The following is a 20,961-nucleotide window of genomic DNA, read 5'->3' on the forward strand; positions in this document are numbered from 1 at the left end:
GATGGTGTGTTCCACTGTAGAGAGATGGTGTGTTCCACTCCAAGGTGTTCCCCAGGTTTCCTCTCCATTGCTTCGATCTTCCGGCTCTCGTTTAGTAGTTGTTGGAAACTACGCTGCATTAGGCCTACAAATTGGGTATGGGGTGTAGAGAGATGGTGTGTTACACTCCAAGGTGTTCCCCAGGTTTCCTCTCCATTGCTTCGATCTTCCGGCTCTCGTTTAGTAGTTGTTGGAAACTACGCTGCATTAGGCCTACAAATTGGGTATGGGGTGTAGAGAGATGGTGTGTTACACTCCAAGGTGTTCCCCAGGTTTCCTCTCCATTGCTTCGATCTTCCGGCTCTCGTTTAGTAGTTGTTGGAAACTACGCTGCATTGGGCCTACAAATTGGGTATGGGGTGTAGAGAGATGGTGTGTTCCACTCCAAGGTGTTCTCCAGGTTGCCTTTCCTGAGCTTCGATCTTCCGGCTCTCGTTTAGTAGTTGTTGGAAACTACGCTGCATTAGGCCTACAAATTGGGTATGGGGTGTAGAGAGATGGTGTGTTACACTCCAAGGTGTTCCCCAGGTTTCCTCTCCATTGCTTCGATCTTCCGGCTCTCGTTTAGTAGTTGTTGGAAACTACGCTGCATTAGGCCTACAAATTGGGTATGGGGTGTAGAGAGATGGTGTGTTCCACTGTAGAGAGATGGTGTGTTCCACTCCAAGGTGTTCCCCAGGTTTCCTCGCCAATGCTTCGATCATCATGCTCTCGTTTAGTAGTTGTTGGAAACTACGCTGCATTAGGCCTACAAATTGGGTATGGGGTGTAGAGAGATGGTGTGTTCCACTCCAAGGTGTTCTCCAGGTTGCCTTTCCTGAACTTCTATCTTCAGGCTCTCATTAAATTGTGGTTAAACGGAACAACTGCATTTGGCGTACTAGTTGGTTTGGGGCCTACTATCGGTGTCTGCCGCTCCTTGCTGTTCTCCTGGTTTCCTGTCCTGAAATTCCGTTTTCAGGCGCTCGTTAAGTAGTTGTTAATGTTAGACTGCATTTGGCCTACTAGTTGGGTTGGGGTCCTACTATCGGTGTCTGCCACTCCTTGCTGTTCTCCTCCACTGAACAAAGCTGTGCCGCCTGTTTACTACTGTTGCCAATTTTGAACTGCATTTCGACTACTTACTGATTTGGGCCTACTCTCTGTGTCAGCCTCTCATTCCAGTTGTCCTCCACTGCAATGCCCCCTGATTAGTCCTGTGTTACCAATTTTGAACTGCATTTAGCCCACTTTATTCTTTGGGCCTATATCTGTGTTTCCTCCTCATCCTGCCCATTGCCCAGCCAGTGATAGATGAGTCTGCTGGTACATTGACCCATAACGCAACATTTCCCGTGCACTCTACACTGCAAGATTGTGACCCTGCTGAAAGTCAGGTCCCCCTTCCCGCATACCATACCACCTTACACGGGGACAAACAGGAAGGTGCAGATGAAAGTGCAGGTTCCTTCATCAGGTGGGGGGAGGAATACTAGTTGGCGACGTCACTGGCACAGGGCCTCTCATGGTACGCAAAAGTGTTGCTGCCGGTGGGAGGCGCCCCCGCCGTGCAAACACACCGCTGTACTTTGAGGGGCCCTGTGCCAGTGCCAATGCCAACGAGTGGGCCCCCCCTGCTTGCTCAGGTTCACAGCACTTGCAAAGTTGAAATACTTACCTCTCCCTGCTCCACTGCCGTGACGTGGTCCAGATTTCCTGGGCCCACTAATTACTTGAACCAGCCCTACCCACCACAACTTTAGCCAAATGACCCCCAATTTCAAATGCCTTCCAATTATTATAAGGTAAATTACGCTTGACAAGCTTCATTAAGAAGAATGGATGGTTTTGACATTAAAATGGGCACTCTAGGTGTTTTCCTGGCCCCCACTCACTGCCGACTATGCTGCCCCATTGCCTTGCATTGGGTTTCGTGTTTCGGTAGATCCCGACTTTACGTCATAATCGGGCGATTTCACTCGACCCGACTTTTGAGATAGTCGGGTTTCGCGAAACCCGGCTCGACTCTAAAAAGGTCAAGGTAGCTCAACTCTAGTGCTGATGTGGTCAATTGGTCCTCTGCGGCTGTAAAGGCTTTTCAGGAGTTGAAGCGACGTTTTGCTTCTGCCCCTGTGTTGTGCCAGCCAGATGTTTCGCTCCCGTTTCAGGTCGAGGTTGATGCTTCTGAGATTGGAGCAGGGGCTGTTTTGTCGCAAAGAAGTTCTGATGGCTCGGTGATGAGACCATGTGCCTTCTTTTCTAGAAAGTTTTCGCCTGCAGAGCGCAATTATGATGTTGGCAATCGAGAGTTGTTGGCCATGAAGTGGGCATTCGAGGAGTGGCGTCATTGGCTTGAAGGAGCCAAGCATCGCGTAGTGGTCTTGACGGATCACAAGAATTTGACTTATCTCGAGTCTGCCAAACGGTTGAATCCTAGACAGTCTCGTTGGTCGCTATTTTTCTCCCGTTTTGATTTTGTGGTTTCGTACCTTCCGGGCTCTAAGAATGTGAAGGCTGATGCCCTGTCAAGGAGTTTTGTGCCCGACTCTCCGGGTGTTCCTGAGCCGGTGGGTATTCTCAAAGAGGGGGTAATTTTGTCTGCCATCTCCCCTGATTTGCGGCGGGTGCTGCAAAAATTTCAGGCTGATAGACCTGACCGTTGCCCAGCGGAGAAACTGTTTGTCCCTGATAAATGGACTAGTAGAGTTATCTCTGAGGTTCATTGTTCGGTGTTGGCTGGTCATCCTGGAATCTTTGGTACCAGAGATTTGGTGGCTAGATCCTTTTGGTGGCCGTCTTTGTCACGGGATGTGCGTTCTTTTGTGCAGTCCTGTGGGACTTGTGCTCGGGCTAAGCCCTGCTGTTCTCGTGCCAGTGGGTTGCTTTTGCCCTTGCCGGTCCCAAAGAGGCCCTGGACGCATATTTCCATGGATTTTATTTCGGATCTCACTGTCTCTCAAAAGATGTCGGTCATTTGGGTGGTTTGCGATCGCTTCTCTAAGATGGTCCATTTGGTACCCTTGTCTAAATTGCCTTCCTCCTCTGATTTGGTGCCATTGTTTTTCCAGGATGTGGTTCGTTTACATGGCATTCCAGAGAACATCGTTTCGGACAGAGGTTCCCAGTTTGTTTCAAGGTTTTGGTGATCCTTTTGTGCTAGGATGGGCATTGATTTGTCTTTTTCCTCGGCTTTCCATCCTCAGACAAATGGCCAAACCGAACGAACTAATCAGACTTTGGAAACATATCTGAGATGCTTTGTTTCTGCTGATCAGGATCATTGGTTGTCCTTTTTGCCTTTGGCTGAGTTCGCTCTTAATAATAGGGCCAGCTCGGCTACTTTGGTTTCGCCGTTTTTCTGCAATTCTGGTTTCCATCCTCGTTTCTCTTCAGGGCAGGTTGAGTCTTCGGACTGTCCTGGTGTAGATACTGTGGTGGATAGGTTGCAGCAGATTTGGACTCATGTGGTGGACAATTTGACATTGTCCCAGGAGAAGGCTCAACGTTTCGCTAACCGCCGGCGCTGTGTGGGTCCCCCTACTTCGTGCTGGGGATTTGGTTTGGTTGTCGTCTCATTATGTTCCTATGAAGGTTTCCTCTCCTAAGTTTAAGCCTCGCTTTATTGGTCCGTATAAGATTTCTGAGGTTCTCAATCCTGTGTCATTTCGTTTGACCCTTCCAGCTTCTTTTGCCATCCATAATGTATTCCATAGGTCGTTGTTGCGGAGATACGTGGCGCCTGTGGTTCCATCCGTTGATCCTCCTGCCCCGGTGTTGGTTGAGGGGGAGTTGGAGTATGTGGTGGAGAAGATTTTGGATTCTCGTATTTCGAGACGGAAACTCCATTACCTGGTCAAGTGGAAGGGTTATGGTCAGGAAGATAATTCCTGGGTCTTTGCCTCTGATGTTCATGCTGCCGATCTGGTTCGTGCCTTTCATTTGGCTCGTCCTGGTCGGCCTGGGGGCTCTGGTGAGGGTTCGGTGACCCCTCCTCAAGGGGGGGGTACTGTTGTGAATTCTGTTGTTAAGCTCCCTCCTGTGGTCATGAATGGTACTTCGGCTGGTTCTGTCCATGGGCTTCCTCTGGTGGTTGTGTGTGGGGCAGCGGCTTCTGAAGTTCCTTCCACAGGTGACGAGGTTAATTCGTTAGCTGGCTGCTCTATTTAACTCCACCTAGATCTTTGCTCCATGCCACCTGTCAATGTTCCAGTATTGGTCTAGTTCGCTCCTGGATCGTTCTTGTGACCTGTCTTCCCAGCAGAAGCTAAGTTCCTGCTTGTTTTTCTCTGTTTGCTATTTTTTCTGTCCAGCTTGCTATTTTGATTTTTGTCTTGCTTGCTGGAAGCTCTGGGACGCAGAGGGAGCGCCTCCGCACCGTGAGTCGGTGCGGAGGGTCTTTTTGCGCCCTCTGCGTGGTCTTTTTGTAGTTTTTTGTGCTGACCGCAAAGTTACCTTTCCTATCCTCTGTCTGTTCAGTAAGTCGGGCCTCACTTTGCTAAATCTATTTCATCTCTGTGTTTGTAATTTTCATCTTAACTCACAGTCATTATATGTGGGGGGCTGCCTGTTCCTTTGGGGAATTTCTCTGAGGCAAGGTAGGCTTTATTTTTCTATCTTTAGGGCTAGCTAGTTCCTTAGGCCGTGTCGAGTTGCATAGGGAGCATTAGAAGCAATCCACGGCTATTTCTAGTGTGTGTGATAGGATTAGGGATTGCGGTCAGCAGAGTTCCCACGTCTCAGAGCTTGTTCTGTATTATTAGTAACTATCAGGTCATTCCGTGTGTTCTTAACCACCAGGTCCATTATTGTCCTCACCACCAGGTCATAACATGCCTGCTGCCGGGGTGTTATTATGGTGCCTCCCATGGAGAGGGAAATGTCAGATTTAGGGAGGTTAGTAGATGGTGGGAGCAGAGGAAGTTCAGTTTTGGGGAGGTTGAGTTTCAGATAGAGAGTTGACATGATGCTGGAGACTGCGGACAGACAGTCAGTGGTGTTCTGTAGTACAGCGGGAGTAAGGTCAGGGGATGACATGTATAGTTGTGTGTCATCAGCATAAAGATGGTACTGAAAGCCAAATCTGCTGATGGTCTGTTCGATTGGGGCCGTGTACAGGGAGAAGAGAAGGGGGCCAAGGACTGAGCCCTGAGGTACCCCGACAGCAAGAGGAAGAGGAGATGAAGTGGAGCCAGAGAACAGAACACTGAAGGAGCGGTCAGAAAGGTAGGAGGAGAACCAGGAGAGAGCAGTGTCCTTAATGCCTAGTGACTGGAGCCTAGAAAGCAGGAGAGGGTGGTCAACAGTGTCAAAAGCTGCAGAAAGGTCGAGAAGAATGAGCAGAGAGTGGACACCATTACGTTTTGCTGTCAGAAGGTCATTGGTCACTTTGATGAGTGCAGTTTCTGTCGAATGTAGGGGGCGGAAACCGGACTGTGAAGGGTCTAGGAGGGAGTGAGTGGAGAGGTAACAGGTAAGGCAGGAGTATATCAGGAGTTTAGAGATGAAGGGGAAATTGGAGACCGGTCTGTAGTTGTTTGTGCAGGATGGGTCGAGGGTGGGTTTCTTTAGTAATGGAGTAATGATAGAGTGTTTGAAGGAGGAGGGGAAAATGCCAGAGGAGAGGGAGAGATTAAAGATTGTAGTTAGGTGACTTGTGATGACTGGAGAGAGAGACTGGAGGAGATGTGAGGGAATGGGGTCGGTAGTGCATGTAGTTGGACGAGAAGAGGAGAGGAGCTTGGAGACTTCTTCTTCTGTGATGGGATAGAATGTGGAGAGTGAGCCAGGGGAAATGACGGGAGGGATGGGAGTCACTGAAATTAGTGGTTGGGAGCGGATTTCCTGATGGATATTGTCTATTTTCTCTATAAAGTGGGAGGCCAGGTCATCAGCACAAATGTCTGTGATAGGAGCTTGTGCTTTTGGCCTGAGGAGGGAGTGAAAGGTGTCAAAACGTTTCTTGGGGTTGTTGGATAGTGAGGAGATCAGGTTGGTGAAGTAGGTCTGTTTGGCGAGGTGAAGGGCAGAGTTATAGGTCCTTAACATAAATTTGAAGTGTATGAAGTCTTCTGGTGTGCGTGTTTTCCTCCATAAGCGTTCAGCACTCCTAGAGAATCGCTGGAGAAATCGGGTTTGCGATGTGAGCCAGGGCTGTTTCACTCTGTGTTTGGAGGTGCTGAGGGTGAGCGGAGCTACTTGGTTAAGGGTGCTTCTAAGAGTGTCATTGAAGTGATGTAAAGCCAGATCAGGGCAGGAAAAAGAAGAGATTGGGGACAATGATGAGTGTAGGGAGTCTGAAAGTGTATGAGGGTTAATGGCTTGTAGATTTCTGACTGAATGGTAGGTAGGAGGGTGCTGGGGTGAGCGAGGATTTGTGAGTGTGAAGGAGAGAATGTTGTGGTCAGAGAGGGGAAGCGGTGAGTTATCTAGGTAGGAGATTGAGCAGAGCCGGGCGAAAACCAGGTCCAGGGTGTTACCGTCTTTGTATGTTTCAGAGGTTGAGAGCTATGAGAGACCGAGAGAAGTGGTTAGTGATAGAAGCTGGGATGCAGATGTGGAAGTGGGGCTGTTAATGGGGATATAGAAGGCTCCCAGGATAAGGGTTGGTAGTTCTGAGGACATGAAGTGCGGCAGCCATGCTGAGAAGTGGTCCAGGAAGTGGGTGGGTGAGCCAGGGGGCCGGTATATGACCGCTACTCTGAGGGAGAGGGGACGAAAGAGCCTGATGGTGTGACCTCAAATGAAGGGAATGAGAGTGATGGAACTGGGGGGATGAACTGGAAAGTGCATTGTGGGGACAGGAGTATGCCAACTCCACCACCGGGTTTGTTTGTTGGTCTTGGGGAATGGGAGAATTGTAAGCCACCATGGGTTATGGCAGCAGGAGAGACAGTGTCAGAATCCTGAATCCAGGTTTCCATGAGGGCCAGCAGATTCAGAGAGTTTTTCAGAAAGTAATTGTGAAGGAAAGGAAGCTTGTTGCATACAGACTATGGATTCCAAAGGGCACAATTAAAAGAAGGGGATGAAGGAGCGCAATTAATATTAGTAAGATTATTAAGGTTTCGATGTGAGGTAGGGTAGGGTTGAGGTTGGAGGATGGTGGACTGGGGTTTGGGGAGATGTCCCCTGAAATCAGCAGGAGTAGGAAGATAAAAAGCAAGTAGCTTTTGGAATTGTATGAAGTTTTTTTTATGCAGTGTGTTTGGGTAAGATGGGCTGAGGTTTTTCAAGAAGGTGAGAAGTGCATGGGAGCTGTACATGGGAGAGGGAAGTATAGAGGGGCTGATGTATATGAGTCGTGGTGGAGGGGGGATTGGGCGGTGAAACTGGAATGCAAGGGAGCATATGTGAAAACATATATATAGCCTATATATATATACATACTGTATCTATAGATAGATGGATAGATAGATCTATAGATAGATAGATAGATAGATAGATAGATAGATAGATAGATAGATAGATAGATAGATAGATAGATAGATAGAAAGATGGATCTATAGGCAGATAGATAGATTTATCTGTAGATCTACAGTGCTTAGCGCCCCCTTATTCGGCCCCCTGGAACTTTTCAACCTTTTCCCACATATCATGCTTCAAACATAAAGAAACCAAATGTAAATTTTTGGTGAAGAATCGACAACAAGTGGAACACAATTTGTGAAGTTGAACGAAATGTATTGGTTATTTTAAATTTTTGAGGAAATTCAAAACATGAAAAGTGGGGCGTGCAATATTATTCGGCCCCTTTACTTTCAGTGCAGCAAACTCACTCCAGAAGTTCATTGTGGATCTCTGAATGATCCAATGTTGACCTAAATGCCTAATGATGATAAATATAATCCACCTGATAAATATAATCCACCTGTGTGTAATTAAGTCTCCGTATAAATGCACCTGCTCTGTGATAGTCTTAGGGTTCTGTTTGAAGCACAGAGAGCATCATGAAGACCAAGGAACACCACAGTCAGGTCCGTGATACTGATGTGGAGAAGTTTAAAGCCGCATTTGGATACAAATTGATTTTCAAAACTTTAAACATCCCAAGGAGCACTGTGCAAGCGATCATATTGAAATAGAAGGAGTATCATACTGCAAATCTACCAAGAGCCGGCCATCCCTCTAAACTTTCATCTCAAACAAGGAGAAGACTGATCAGAGATGCAGCTAAGAGGCCCATGATCACTCTGGATGAACTGCAGAGATCTACAGCTGAGGTGGGACAGTCTATCCATAGGACAACAATCAGTCATACACTGCACAAATCTGACCTTTATCGAAGAGTGGCCACAGGAAAGCCATTTCTCAAAGATATGCATAAAAAGTGTTGTTTAAAGTTTGCAACAAGCCACCTGGGACATACACCAAACATGTGGAAGAAGGTGCTCTGGTCAGATGAAACCAAAATCAAACTATTTGGCAACAATGCCAAACGATATGTTTGGCGTAAAGGCAACACAGCTCATCACCCTGAACACACCATCCCCACTGTCAAACATGGTGGTGGCAGCATCATGATTTGGGCCTGCTTTTCTTCAGCAGGGACAGGGAAGATGGGTAAAATTGATGGGAAGATGGATGGAGCCAAATACAGGACCATTCTTGAGGAAAACCTGTTGGAGTCTGCAAAAGACCTGAGACTGGGATGGAGATTTATCTTCCAGCAAGACAATGATCCCAAACGTAAAGCAAAATCTACAATGGAATGGTTCACAAATAAATGTATCCAGTTAGAATGGCCAAGTCAAAGTCCAGACCTCAATCCAATCGATAATCTGTGGAAAGAGCTGAAAACTGCTGTTCGCAAACGATCTCCATCAAACCTCACTGAACTCGAGCGGTTTGCTAAGGAAGAATGGGCAAGAATTTCAGTCTCTCGATGTACAAAACTGATAGAGACATACCCCAAGCGACTTGCAGCTGTAATCGCAGCAAAAGGTGGCGCAACAAAATGTTAAGCTAAAGGGGCCGAATAATATTGCACGTCCCACTTTTCAGTTTTTGAATTTCCAAAAAAAAATTTAAAATAACCAATAAATTTTGTTCAACTTCACAATTGTGTTCCACTTGTTGTTGATTCTTCACCAAAATTTACATTTGGGATCTTTATGTTTGAAGCAAGATATGTGGGAAAAGGTTGAAAAGTTCCAGGGGGCTGAATGCTTTCGCAAGGCACTGTATCTATCTATCTATCTATCTATCTATCTATCTAGGGACCCAAAAAAAAAATAGGAAGGCAGCAAGTGCTTCAGAAAGGCTTTTGGAAGCCGAAACGTTGCACCACGCCATGTGGGCCCAATAAAGTCCACTTATATTTTTGCTAAAACCTGGAGTGCTGCCTTCCTTTTTTTTGGTTCCTGTATATTTGGCAAGTATATGGATTAGTTGCTTGGAGGCCTGTGCACCTGTTTAATTGTATGTGTTGTTCCATGTTTTCCATCTATCTATAGATCTATCTATCTCTGTGTGTGAACATTATTCTTTATTAGAGTGTGTAAATGAAGAGGTTGGACAAGAAATGACATCCCAATTCTTTTTTTTTTGCTAAATAATAGATCTTTATTTAGCTTACAAAACGCACACAAATCCGCATGACAAAAAATGCATGAAAATCTGCATCAAAAGCGCATCAAATCTGCGTGGATTTTTATCTGCATTTTCTGCCAAGAGATGCTGAATCTGCACAGAAAATTCCACAGGCAAATTTGCAACTTGTGCACATACCTAAAGTGTCCCTTCCCTTCCTTTCTTTTACTATCTACCAAAGATCCATAAATGAGTACATTACCCCCCAAGGTAACCAATCATATCTGGCATAGGGTCCTTTTCTTGTAATTTATCACATTTCCTTGATCTACACTTACAGAAATGAATGACAAGACAACACTACCTTCAGATTTAAAGATTCCACCCAATTCATTAAGGAACTGAAGTCCTTTAACGACATCATTAAATCAGGTCCAATCAGTTTTCTTTCTGCAGATGTCTCAGCTCTATGTCATGGTGGCAACTTGGATGGCTCCTCAGCGCCCCCCCACTCACCATGCGTTTTTTCCATGCGGCAGGCCATTCTGCTAAAGTTTGTTTCTTCCTGCACTACCCTGCAGGGATGGTGTTTCCATCTGGCCATAGGGGGGCATGGCCGGTCTCTCCAGGAATTTAACCCTGCTGTGTCCTGCAGAGATTTGGCTCCCCAGCCTATGTTATGCAAGCAGGTTCTATTTAATGCAGACCCCACAGACAAGTCAGGATCCAGGGACCCCAAGATGACAGTACAAGTGCTGTAAGAGGAGATCTGCTCTCAGCGCGAGCGTCAGGACCAGGTCATGTGAGCTATCACAACCTAGCTGCAGGGTCTGTACACAGTCATGTCCAGCCAGCGCCCTTCTGGACACTCAGCCTCTATGAAATCCACCTTGTGCTCCAGTTTCTTGTTGAGCTGCCAAGCCCCAGCTTCCACTTCCATCTCAGTTTGATGGAGAGTCTTTACCTGAGACAGTTCACCAGCAGGAGCTCATATGGTCCACACGCCCGCTCCAACATACGCTTCGGAATAGCACCTTCTTCAGGGGGCATTGTTTAAACACTTAGCTTCAATAACATGACTGTACCTCTACCTATGACCCACCATCTTTCCCAGCAGTGCCAAGTGGTTCTTTGATGATAAGACGCCTAACTGAAAACTCTTCCTGAAACAGGAAGTATGCACCTAGTAAATGGTCATTTTCTGATGATAGCTTCCCTTTAAACATGCCAATATCCCATAACATGATCTGTTTACACAAAGAAGACCTTTAATGTAAGAATTTCACATGTTTTCCAAGGATAGTGATGGAATTTGTGATGTGACTATGCTAGTTTCAGTAATAATTATAATTGTAATTTCTGGTGCCAAAAAACTTGCGTTTTCAAAAGTGAATAAAATATAACTATTTTTTATTTCCTCCAGGCCAGACCAACCTTTCTTCCTGGTTGGATACAATTCGAAACTATCCAGCTCCTTGGGCTGAACTAATAGCAGATAATATAATTTTGTCTGTACCCTCTGATGTGGTCCGGTCTTTGGACGATCCTGAAGCATTAATGTCTCAGTGGGACAGCATGATGAAAGGAGTGTCTGAACTTGCTATGAGTCCTGAAAAATTTCCACGCCCTGAGAGAATTGTTTCAGATGTTCAAATCTCAGCAGGTAACATTGTTCTAGGAAGCATTCAAATGAAATGTTGTAGCCTTGGTAAAGTTAGTTCATTGTTATAGATATTACCATATTGGTGCACAACTTGGGGGGAGTAATGGTATTTTGCACTCCCAAAAATCAAAACTAGAGATGAGTGAACATCGTTATGTTCCCTCGTTATACCATAAGTGCTCAGCATAGAGCTCGGCCTAAATGTCATCCTAAATGTTATGTAAAATGTTCCCAATAAAAGCTTCATCTCAATCCACGAAAAAAGCAAGTCTCCACTCTGGTCCATCATCTGTTAACGGAAATATGAAGGGCTTCCTCTTTACTGGTAGTACAAAGGCTCTGGAAAAGCTAAATGGCTCCTCACCCCCAAAAGAAATTCAGCATATTCTGCACTTCCAAATCCAAATACTTCCCTCCCTTCTGAGCCCCAGTGTACATAAACCGTATTTAGCATGCACATATTTGGCATTTTTGTAGTGATGAGAACCCGCTTAATTTACAGGTGCATGTCTAAAGAAGTATGAGCTGGTCACTACAACTTATGGGTCACTACAACGGCAGTTTGCAATTTTCACTCAGCAACATCCACTGCTGCTTGTTTCAGGAAAACACCCATGGAGTCAAAATTGTCAATACACCTGTAGATAAATTCCCAAGGGGTATAATTTCCAAAATGGGGTTACTTGAGGGGTATGCTGCTTTTCTAGCACTCAGGGGCTCTGTATATAGAGTCCGCAAATTATTCTTTGAAAATCTGCACTCCAGGAGGCAAACAGCACTCCATTCATAGAATCATAAAATGGTAGAGTTGGAAGGGACCTCCTGGATCATCTGGTCCAACCCACTGCTCAAAGGAGGATTCACTAAATCATCCCAGACAGATGTCTGTCCAGCCTCTGTTTGAAAACCTCTATGGAAGGAGAACTCACCACCTCTCGTGGCAGCCTGTTCCACTCATTAATCACCCTAACTGTCAAAAAGTTTTTTCTAATATCTAATTTGTGTCTCCTCCCATTCAGTTTCATCCCATTGCTTCTAGTCTTTCCATGTGCAAATGAGAATAAAGATGATCCTTCTACAATGTGACAGCCCTTGAGATATTTGTAGACAGCTATTAAGTCTCCTCTCAGTTTTTTTTTTTTGCAAGCTAAACATTAACAAATCCTGTAACCGTTCTTCATAGAACATGGTTGCAGACCGGTCACCATTCTGGTCGCTCTTCTCTGAAGTTACTCAAGTTTGTTGATGTCTTTTTTAAAATGTGGTGCCCAAAACTGCACACAGTATTCCAGATGAGGTCTGACCAAAGAGAAGTGGAGGGCAATAATGACTTCACGTGATTTAGACTGCATGCTTCTGTTAATACATCCCAGAATTGCATCTTCCTTTTTTGCTGCTGCTGCATCACACTGTTGACTCATGTTCAGTTTATGATCTATTAGTATACCCAAGTCTTTTTCAGATGTGCTGTTGCTTAGCCCTATTCCTCGTATTCTGTATATGCTTTTTTTCATTTTTATTGCCAAGATGTAGTAATTTGCATTTTCCCTTGTTAAAAACCATTCAGTTAGTTGTTGCCCACTGTCCAGTTTATTTATATCTTTTTGAATCCTCTCTCTCTCTTCTCTAGTATAAGCTATCCCTTCTAGCTTTGTGTTATCAGCAAATGTAATCAGTGTACCCCCAATTCCTTCATCTACATCATTGATAAAGATGTTGAACAATACAGGGACCAGGACAGAACCCTGTGGTACCCCACATTCTTCCAACTGGATGTGCAGCCATTTACGACCACTCTTTGGGTCCCATCACTAAGCCAGTTATGAATCCACCTAACAGTTTCCTTGTCCATTCCATACTTAGTCATTTTTTCAATAAGGATGGTGTGAGATACTTTGTCAAATGCTTTGCTGAAATCAAGATATACTATCTCTACAGCATTTCCCTGATGCACCCAGTCAGTGATTCTGCCATAGAAGGAAATTAAGTTAGTCTGACATGACTTATTAGTTACAAACCCATGCTGACTCTAGTTAATCACTTCATTCTTATCCAGGTACTTACACACATGTTTAATAATTTGATCAAAGATCTTTCCTGGTATGGAAGTAAGACTCACCGGCATATAGTTCCCTGGGTCCACCTTCTTCCCCTTTTTGAAGATAGGAACAACATTTGCTCTTCTCCAGTCTTCTTGGACTTCTATTCTCCAATAATTTTCAAACACCATGGAGAGTGGTTCAAAAATTACTTCTGCAATCTCCTTCAGTACTCTAGAGAACTCTGATTAATGAAACTGTGCACACACAGTCCTGGATAACTACTCTCCCTCCAATCACAGCTGTCCTAGAGCTGTGCAATGGCATCAGTGTGCCGAGCATAGTGGCACCAGTCCTTATATAACCTCTGATGAAGAAATGCAGCCACTCAATCAGAGTAATGCCTCTACTAAGATGGCTACAGCATTACAATGACTGGCAGGGAATCCCCGTATGTTTATTGGCTGTGGAGTAGGCGCCAAACATGCAGGGAGGGGAGTTGAGCATTCAATCTGAGCACCACCAATGCTTGCTGAGTGCCGAGTATATCCAAGTACCCAGATACTTAAGTGATATCCAAGTATCATTGAGTGTGCTTGCTCATCCCTAATAAACATAGTATTAATTTGCTAAAGTGATAGTAGCTGGATAACATTCAATAAATTGTACTGTACTTTTATAGAATGTACAGATTATAAAGTTAACCCTAGGGGAAGTTCACACAGGGCATTTTTGGTGTGTCTTTTTCTGCAGCAAAACCTGATCATCTTGGCAGGAACGAAGCTGCGGCAAAAACGCAGGTTTAGGTGCGTTTTTTGCCGTGTTTTTGGTGCATTTTTTCATGCATTTTTTTTTCACCTTTGTGCATGCCAATAACGTTGAGTGCACACAGAGAAAAAACAACTTTCTGTAGATAGATAGAATGAATAGATAGAACAGATAGATAATTTACCTGTGGTAACCTCTTCCCTGGCATTTTTCCATGGTCTAGAGGTTACCTCAGGTCACCGCTAGTTACTGAGCTTGCGCCCTCTGCGTCTCATTTATTCCCGAGTAGCTTACAGCCGGGAGTGGCTGTATTAGCAGCGCTCCCGGTTGTAAGCTTTATCTCCCCCAGATACTGCATGGGACACTCATTATATTGGACTACGAGGGATCAGGGAGTATACTTTTGCTTTTTTATTTTATTTCTATTTCAGAAGATGGATGGCTTTGCTTGGAATGGCAGAACAATAAAAAGATTGCAAAACTGTGTGGTGTTTTATTTCATTAAAAGACTTTTTTAAGCGTGTGTGTGTTTATTTAACCCTTTAACTACTATAGGATTAGTAATGGATAGGTGTCTTATTGACACCTCTCCATTATTAAGCCAACTTAATGTCACCTTACAACAGTAAGGTGACATTAACCCCTCATTACCCCGCTTGCCACATCTACAGGGCAAGTGGGAAGAGACAGGCAAAGCGCCTTTTCTGGGCAGCTGCGGGCTGCTATTTTTAGGCTGGGGTGCCTTACCAGCCTGAGAATACCAGCCCCCAGCTGTGAGCTTTAGCAAGGCTGGTTGTCAAAAATGGGGGGACCCCCATGCCGTTTTTTTATATTATTTATTTAAATATTTTTTTTTTAAAAAAGCATGAGGACCCCTCTATTCTTGATAACTAGCCTTGCTGAAGCTGACAGCTGGGGGTTGAAGCCCCCAGCTGTGAGTTTTGTCAGGCTGGTTATCAAAATTAGGGAGAACCACACCGTTTTTTTTTAAATCATTTATTTGTAGCGCAGGAGCGGCAGTTGAAAACTCCCATCCACTGCTCCTGCTCTCACTGTAATTAGCGGCTGTAGGTGTCAGATGATGGGACCAGTAGTCCCATCAGCTGACACCAGTGATGGAAGGTGACGTTTATACCTCTGATCACAACTGAGCGCTCCTGCTGTCTTCAGACAGTGTGGGAGCCGCGCCTCTCTGACCGGCAGGGATAATTTCCCCGCCGATCAGAAGCGGTGTTTGCTGCGCTGTCATGCATATGACAGCATGTCAAACACTGTAATGTCGGACCCCCATTCAAGTGAATGGGGTTCGGGTCCACTCTGATGGATGACAGGGTGCATTGGCGCATCATGCAGCCTGCCATCTAGATGTAGCAGAGCCAAGTGTGACATCACATCCGACTGTCCTTGACTTTTCTGCAGCAAATACACTGCAAGAAAAGTCAACCTGCGTATTTGCAGTGTTTTTTCACCATCCATTCAAGTCAATGGGTGGAAAACGCTGAAAAAAAACGCTGAAAAAACGTTGAAAGAAGTGACATGCTCTATGTCCAAAAAATGCAGCAAAGCACAAAATACTGATCACACAAAAAACAATGTGTGTGCATGGGATTTCTGAAATGTCATAGGCTTTGCTGGTACTGTAAAAAGCAGCTGAAAATTAGCATAAACAATTCAGCAAAAAAATGCAGCAAAAACGTCCTGTGTGAACTTACTTTAGCACTGCAAGATTCACATTAGTTAACCCCTTTCTGCCAGCTGACGGAATAGTACATCAGCTGGCAGATCCCCTGCTTTGAGGTGGGCTCCGGCGGTGAGCCCACCTCAAAGCCGCAACATGTCAACTGTTTTGTACAGCTGACATGTGCGCGCAATGAGCGCGAGCGGAATCGCGATCCGCCCACGCCCATTAACTAGCTAAATGCCGCCGTCAAGCGCTGGCAGCGGCATTTAACTAGCGCTCCCGGCCGCGCGGCCGGCTATCCTCAAACCGCTGACCCCAGTCACATGATCGGCGGTCAGTAGGGCATTGCCATAACAACCAGAGGTCTCCTTGAGACCGCTATGGTTGTTGATGGCTGATTGCTTTGAGCGCCACCCTGTGGTCGGCGTTTAAAGTACACCTGCATTTTTGCTCTATGTAGCAGAGGCGATCGTGTAGTGCATGCTTCTAGCCTCCTATGGAGGCTATTGAAGCATGCCAAAATAAAAATAAAAGTTTTTAAAAATATAAGAAAAAATAAAAAATATATAAAAGTTCAAATCACCCCCCTTTCGCCCCAATCAAAATAAAACAATTAAAAAAAAATTCAAACATACACATATTTGGTATCACCGCGTTCAGAATTGCCCGATCTATCAATAAAAACAAAGGATTAACCTAACCGCTAAATGGCGTAGCGAGAAAAAAAATCAAAATGCCAAAATTACGTTTTTTTGGTCGCCGTGACATTGCATTAAAATGCAATAACGGGCGATCAAAAGAACGTATCTACACCAAAATGGTATAATTAAAAACGCCAGCTCGGCACGCAAAAAATAAGCCCTCACCTGACCCCAGATCACGAAAATTGGAGACGCTATGGGTATCGGAAAATCGCGCAATTTTTTTTTTAGCAAAGTTTGGAATTTTTTTTCACCACTTAGATAAAAAATAATCTAGACATGTTATGTGTCTATGAACTCGTAATGACCTGGAGAATCATAATGGCAGGTTAGTTTTAGCATTTGGTGAACCTAGCAAAAAAGCCAAACAAAAACAAGTGTGAGATTGCACTTTTTTTGCAATTTCATCACACTTGGAATTTTTTTCCCGTTTTCTGTTACATGGCATGGTAAAACCAATGGTATTGTTCAAAAGTACATCTCGTCCCGCAAAAAATAATCCCTCACATGGCCATATTGACGTAAAAATAAAAAAGGTATGGCTCTGGGAAGGAGGGGAGCGAAAAACGAAAATGAAAAAACTGAAAAAGCTCTGGGGGTGAAGGGGTTAAAGTTGTGATAAAAATGGCCGCTGTCTCATAGTCATGGCCAAAAGTGTTGGCACCCTTGAAATTGTTCCACAAAATGAAGTATTTGTCCCAGAAAATTATTGCAGTTATACATGTTTTTGTTATATACATGTTTATTCTCTTTGTGTGTTTTGGAACAACACAAAAAAAAATAGAGAAAAAATGGAAAATTGAACATAATTTCACACAAAACCCCCAAAAATGGGTGGGACAAAAATGTTGGCACCATCAACTAAATATTTGGTTGCACACCCTTTGGAATAAATAACTGCAATCAATCGCTTCCTATAACCATCAACAAGCTTCTTACACCTCTCAACTGGAATTTTGGAGCATTCTTCTTTTGCTGCTCCTGGTCTCTCATATTTGAAGGGTGTCTTTTCCAAACAGCAATTTTGAAGATCTCTCCACAGCTGTTCAATGGGATTTTACATCCGGACTTATTGTGGGTTACTTCAGAACTCTTCAGGGCTTTGTTTCCATCCATTTCTGGATGCTTCCTAAAGTATGTTTGGGGTCATTGACCGTTAACCTAGGACACAAACCCAGCTTTTTGACACTGGGCACTACATTTTGGTCCAAAATTCTTCAGATTTTATGATGCCTTTCACACAGTCAAGGCATCCAATGCCATAGGCAGCAAAACAACCCCTAAACATCTTTGAACCTTCACCATATTTGATTGTCGGTACTGCGTTATTTTCTTTATAGGCCTCATTCTATTTTCGGTAAACAGTAGAAGGATGTGCTCTATCTTGGTCACCTCTAACCACAAGATGCTTTACCATAGGGAATCGATTTAATCACAAACATTTTGGCAAACTGTAGTTTAGGGGTTTTTTATGTCTGTGTCAGCAGTGGGGTCCTCCTTGCTCTTCTGCCACAGTTTTATTTCATTCAAATAGTTCACACTGACCATTATGTACCCTAAGCCTGCAGGACAGCTTGAATTTCTTTGGAACTTGATTGGGACTGTTTATCAACCATCCAGACTATCCTGCGTTGCAATTATTCAACAATTGTGCAATGCAAAGATTGCACTGGTCAACGCAATTTTTCTGGCAAAAGGTTTTAAAACATATTTTAAGTCAATTTTGACTGCTGATTACGAATATGAACTTCGTTTTTGGCTATCACATCAGGATTTCGAGATATTTTCAATTTTTGATGAAAATTACTCCTAATGTTTTATGATAAAAACACATGATTTTCAGTTGTACATTTTGTATATTTTTAATCAAGGAATAACAAAGATTACAAAGTCTATGTACAGCAAATCAAATGTACTTACATAATTAAACTGCAAAATATAAAAACACATATATATGGCAGTTATTTGAACTTTCTTTTCTTGGCTGATCTGTGATGTACAGCTTCTGGGTTGTCTCTCATCAAGCTCCAGCAATAGTCAGCCATCATATGTGAGTTCCACCGGCCTTGATACCGTTCTTCCATTGTTTTAATGTCCTGATGAAAACGCTCCCCTTGTTCCTCGCTCACATCCCCAAGGTTCTCTGTAAAAAAGTCCAAATGGCTGTGTAAATAGTGAATCCTGATACTCATTGTACATCCAAGATTTCGCAGACTCATTAGTAGCTCTTCCACAATCTCTTCATACTTGTCTGCTTTCTTATTCCCTAGAAAATTCTGCACCACATTAAAAAATGCATTCCAAGCTCTTTCTTCTGTCTCATTCATCGATGTAATAAAATTTGGGTCTCTCATAAGTGTTCTTTTTTGAGGTCCATCAAATGTTCCAGCTTTTTTCTTCTCTTCACTAAGACCAGGAAAAGTTGAACATATATAGTTAAAGCATTCTCCACTGTGATTGAGAGCTTTGACGAACTGCTTCATCAATCCAAGTTTTATATGTAAGGGAGGAAAGACAATGTCCTTCCTATCCACTAGAGGATCATGGATGACATTCTTATGGCCAGATGCCAAATTCTGTCGCTGAGGCCATTCAGTGTTCACCCAATTCTCTGCTGTAGCTCTACTGTCCCAGTAGCACAGAAAACAAGGGTGTTATCATAACAAATGGGAATTATGCATGTTCAAAGAAAACAAAGATATTCTCACATTTATTGGGAGACTAAATGAAAACTAAATTTATCTTAGTGTACTGTATAAATCGGCACTTTTCATACACTACTTATATTTATCATGGAATTCATGAAAATGGGCTATATACCTATAGCGCAAAAGCGTGATGGGATAGAAAAATTATAAGATCAGATTTGAATTCAGCACCCTCAAATTAGTCCAAAACTGTTCTTAAAGTCCATGCCTGAATTTTTTTTTTTTTGTAGACAAGTGATGTTTATCTGGTTTGAGGTGTGATGTTCATATTGCCCACACCTGTTACTTGCCACAGGTGAGTTTGACCGAGCATAACATGCTTGAAACAAAGTTGTCTACCCACATTTTTGGAAAGGCGCCAACAATTTTGTTTTGCCCATTTTAAGGATTTCGTGTGAAATTATGTCCAATTTGCCTTTTTTCCCTCTGTTTTCATTTTTGTGTTGTTCCAATATACACAAAAGAAATAAACATTTGCATAACAAAAAATACAGTGCCTTGCGAAAGTATTCGGCCCCCTGGAACTTTTCAACCTTTTCCCACATATCATGCTTCAAACATAAAGATACCAAATGTAAATTTTTGGTGAAGAATCAACAAGTGGAACAAAATTGTGAAGTTGAGCGATATTTATTGGTTATTTTACATTTTTGTGGAAATTAAAAAATTGAAAAGTGGGGCGTGCAATATTATTCGGCCCCTTTAACTTAATACTTTGCTGTGCCACCTTTTGCTGCGATTACAGCTGCAAGTTGCTTGGGGTATGTCTCTATCAGTTTTGTACTTCGAGAGACTAAAAATCTTGCCAATTCTTCCTTGGCAAACAGCTCGAGCTCAGTGAGGTTTGATGGAGATTGCTTGTGAACAGCAATTTTCAGCTCTGTCCAAAGATTCTCGATTGGATTGAGGTCTGGACTTTGACTTGGCCATTCTAACACCTGGATACAATTATTTGTGAACCATTCCATTGTAGATTTTGCTTTATGCTTGGGATCATTGTCTTGTTGGAAGACAAATCTATGTCCCAGTCTCAGGTCTTTTGCAGACTCCAACAGGTTTTCTTCAAGAATGGTCCTGTATTTGGCGCCATCCATCTTCCCATCAATTTTAACCATCTTCCCTGTCCCTGCTGAAGAAAAGCAGGCCCAAACCATGATGCACCCACCACCATGTTTGACAGTGGGTTGGTGTGTTCAGGGTGATGAGCTGTGTTGCCTTTATGCCAAACCTATCGTTTGGCATTGTTGCCAAAAAGTTTGATTTTGGTTTCATCTGACCAGAGCACCTTCTTCCTCATGTTTGGTGTATCTCACAGGTGGTTTGTTGCAAACTCTAAATGACGCTTTTTATGGATATCTTTGAGAAATGGCTTTCTTCTTGCCACTATTCCATAAAGGCCAGATTTATGCAGTGTACGACTGATTGTTGTCCTATTGACAGACTGTCCCACCTCAGCTGTAGATCTCTGCAGTTCATCTAGAGTGATCATGGGCCTCTTGGCTGCATCTCTGATCAGTCTTCTCCTTGTTTGAGATGAAAGTTTAGAGGGACGGCTGGGTCTTGGTAGATTTGCAGGGCTGCATTATACCCTATGAGGGGGCTGCATTATACTTTATGAGGGGACTACATTATACTCTGTGGGTGGACTGAATTATTATCTCAGGGGACTACATTATATTCTGGGGGCTACATCATACTATATGAGTGGGTTACACTATACTCTATACTCTAAATTGTGAGGAAGCATGAGCCATCTCAAGGCTACAAGTCCATCTCCAAAGACCTGAATGTTCCTGTGTCTACCGTGCGCAGTGTCATCAAGAAGCATAAAGCCCATGGCACTGTGGCTAACCTC

At 43.7% G+C, this 20,961-nt stretch overlaps 1 protein-coding gene across 1 annotated transcript in view; it reads left to right on the plus strand.

Moving 5' to 3' along the window:
- Positions 1–20,961, plus strand: part of LOC138676325 (TRPM8 channel-associated factor homolog) — a 206,022-nt gene that overhangs the window by 156,052 nt on the left and 29,009 nt on the right. The window contains exon 6 of the mRNA XM_069765511.1: positions 10,970–11,209. Within this exon, the coding sequence (XP_069621612.1) occupies positions 10,970–11,209 (240 nt within the window). The remainder of the gene's footprint in view (positions 1–10,969; positions 11,210–20,961) is intronic.

The sequence above is a fragment of the Ranitomeya imitator genome, chromosome 4 (assembly GCF_032444005.1).
Source record: "Ranitomeya imitator isolate aRanImi1 chromosome 4, aRanImi1.pri, whole genome shotgun sequence".
Lineage (NCBI taxonomy): Eukaryota > Metazoa > Chordata > Amphibia > Anura > Dendrobatidae > Ranitomeya > Ranitomeya imitator.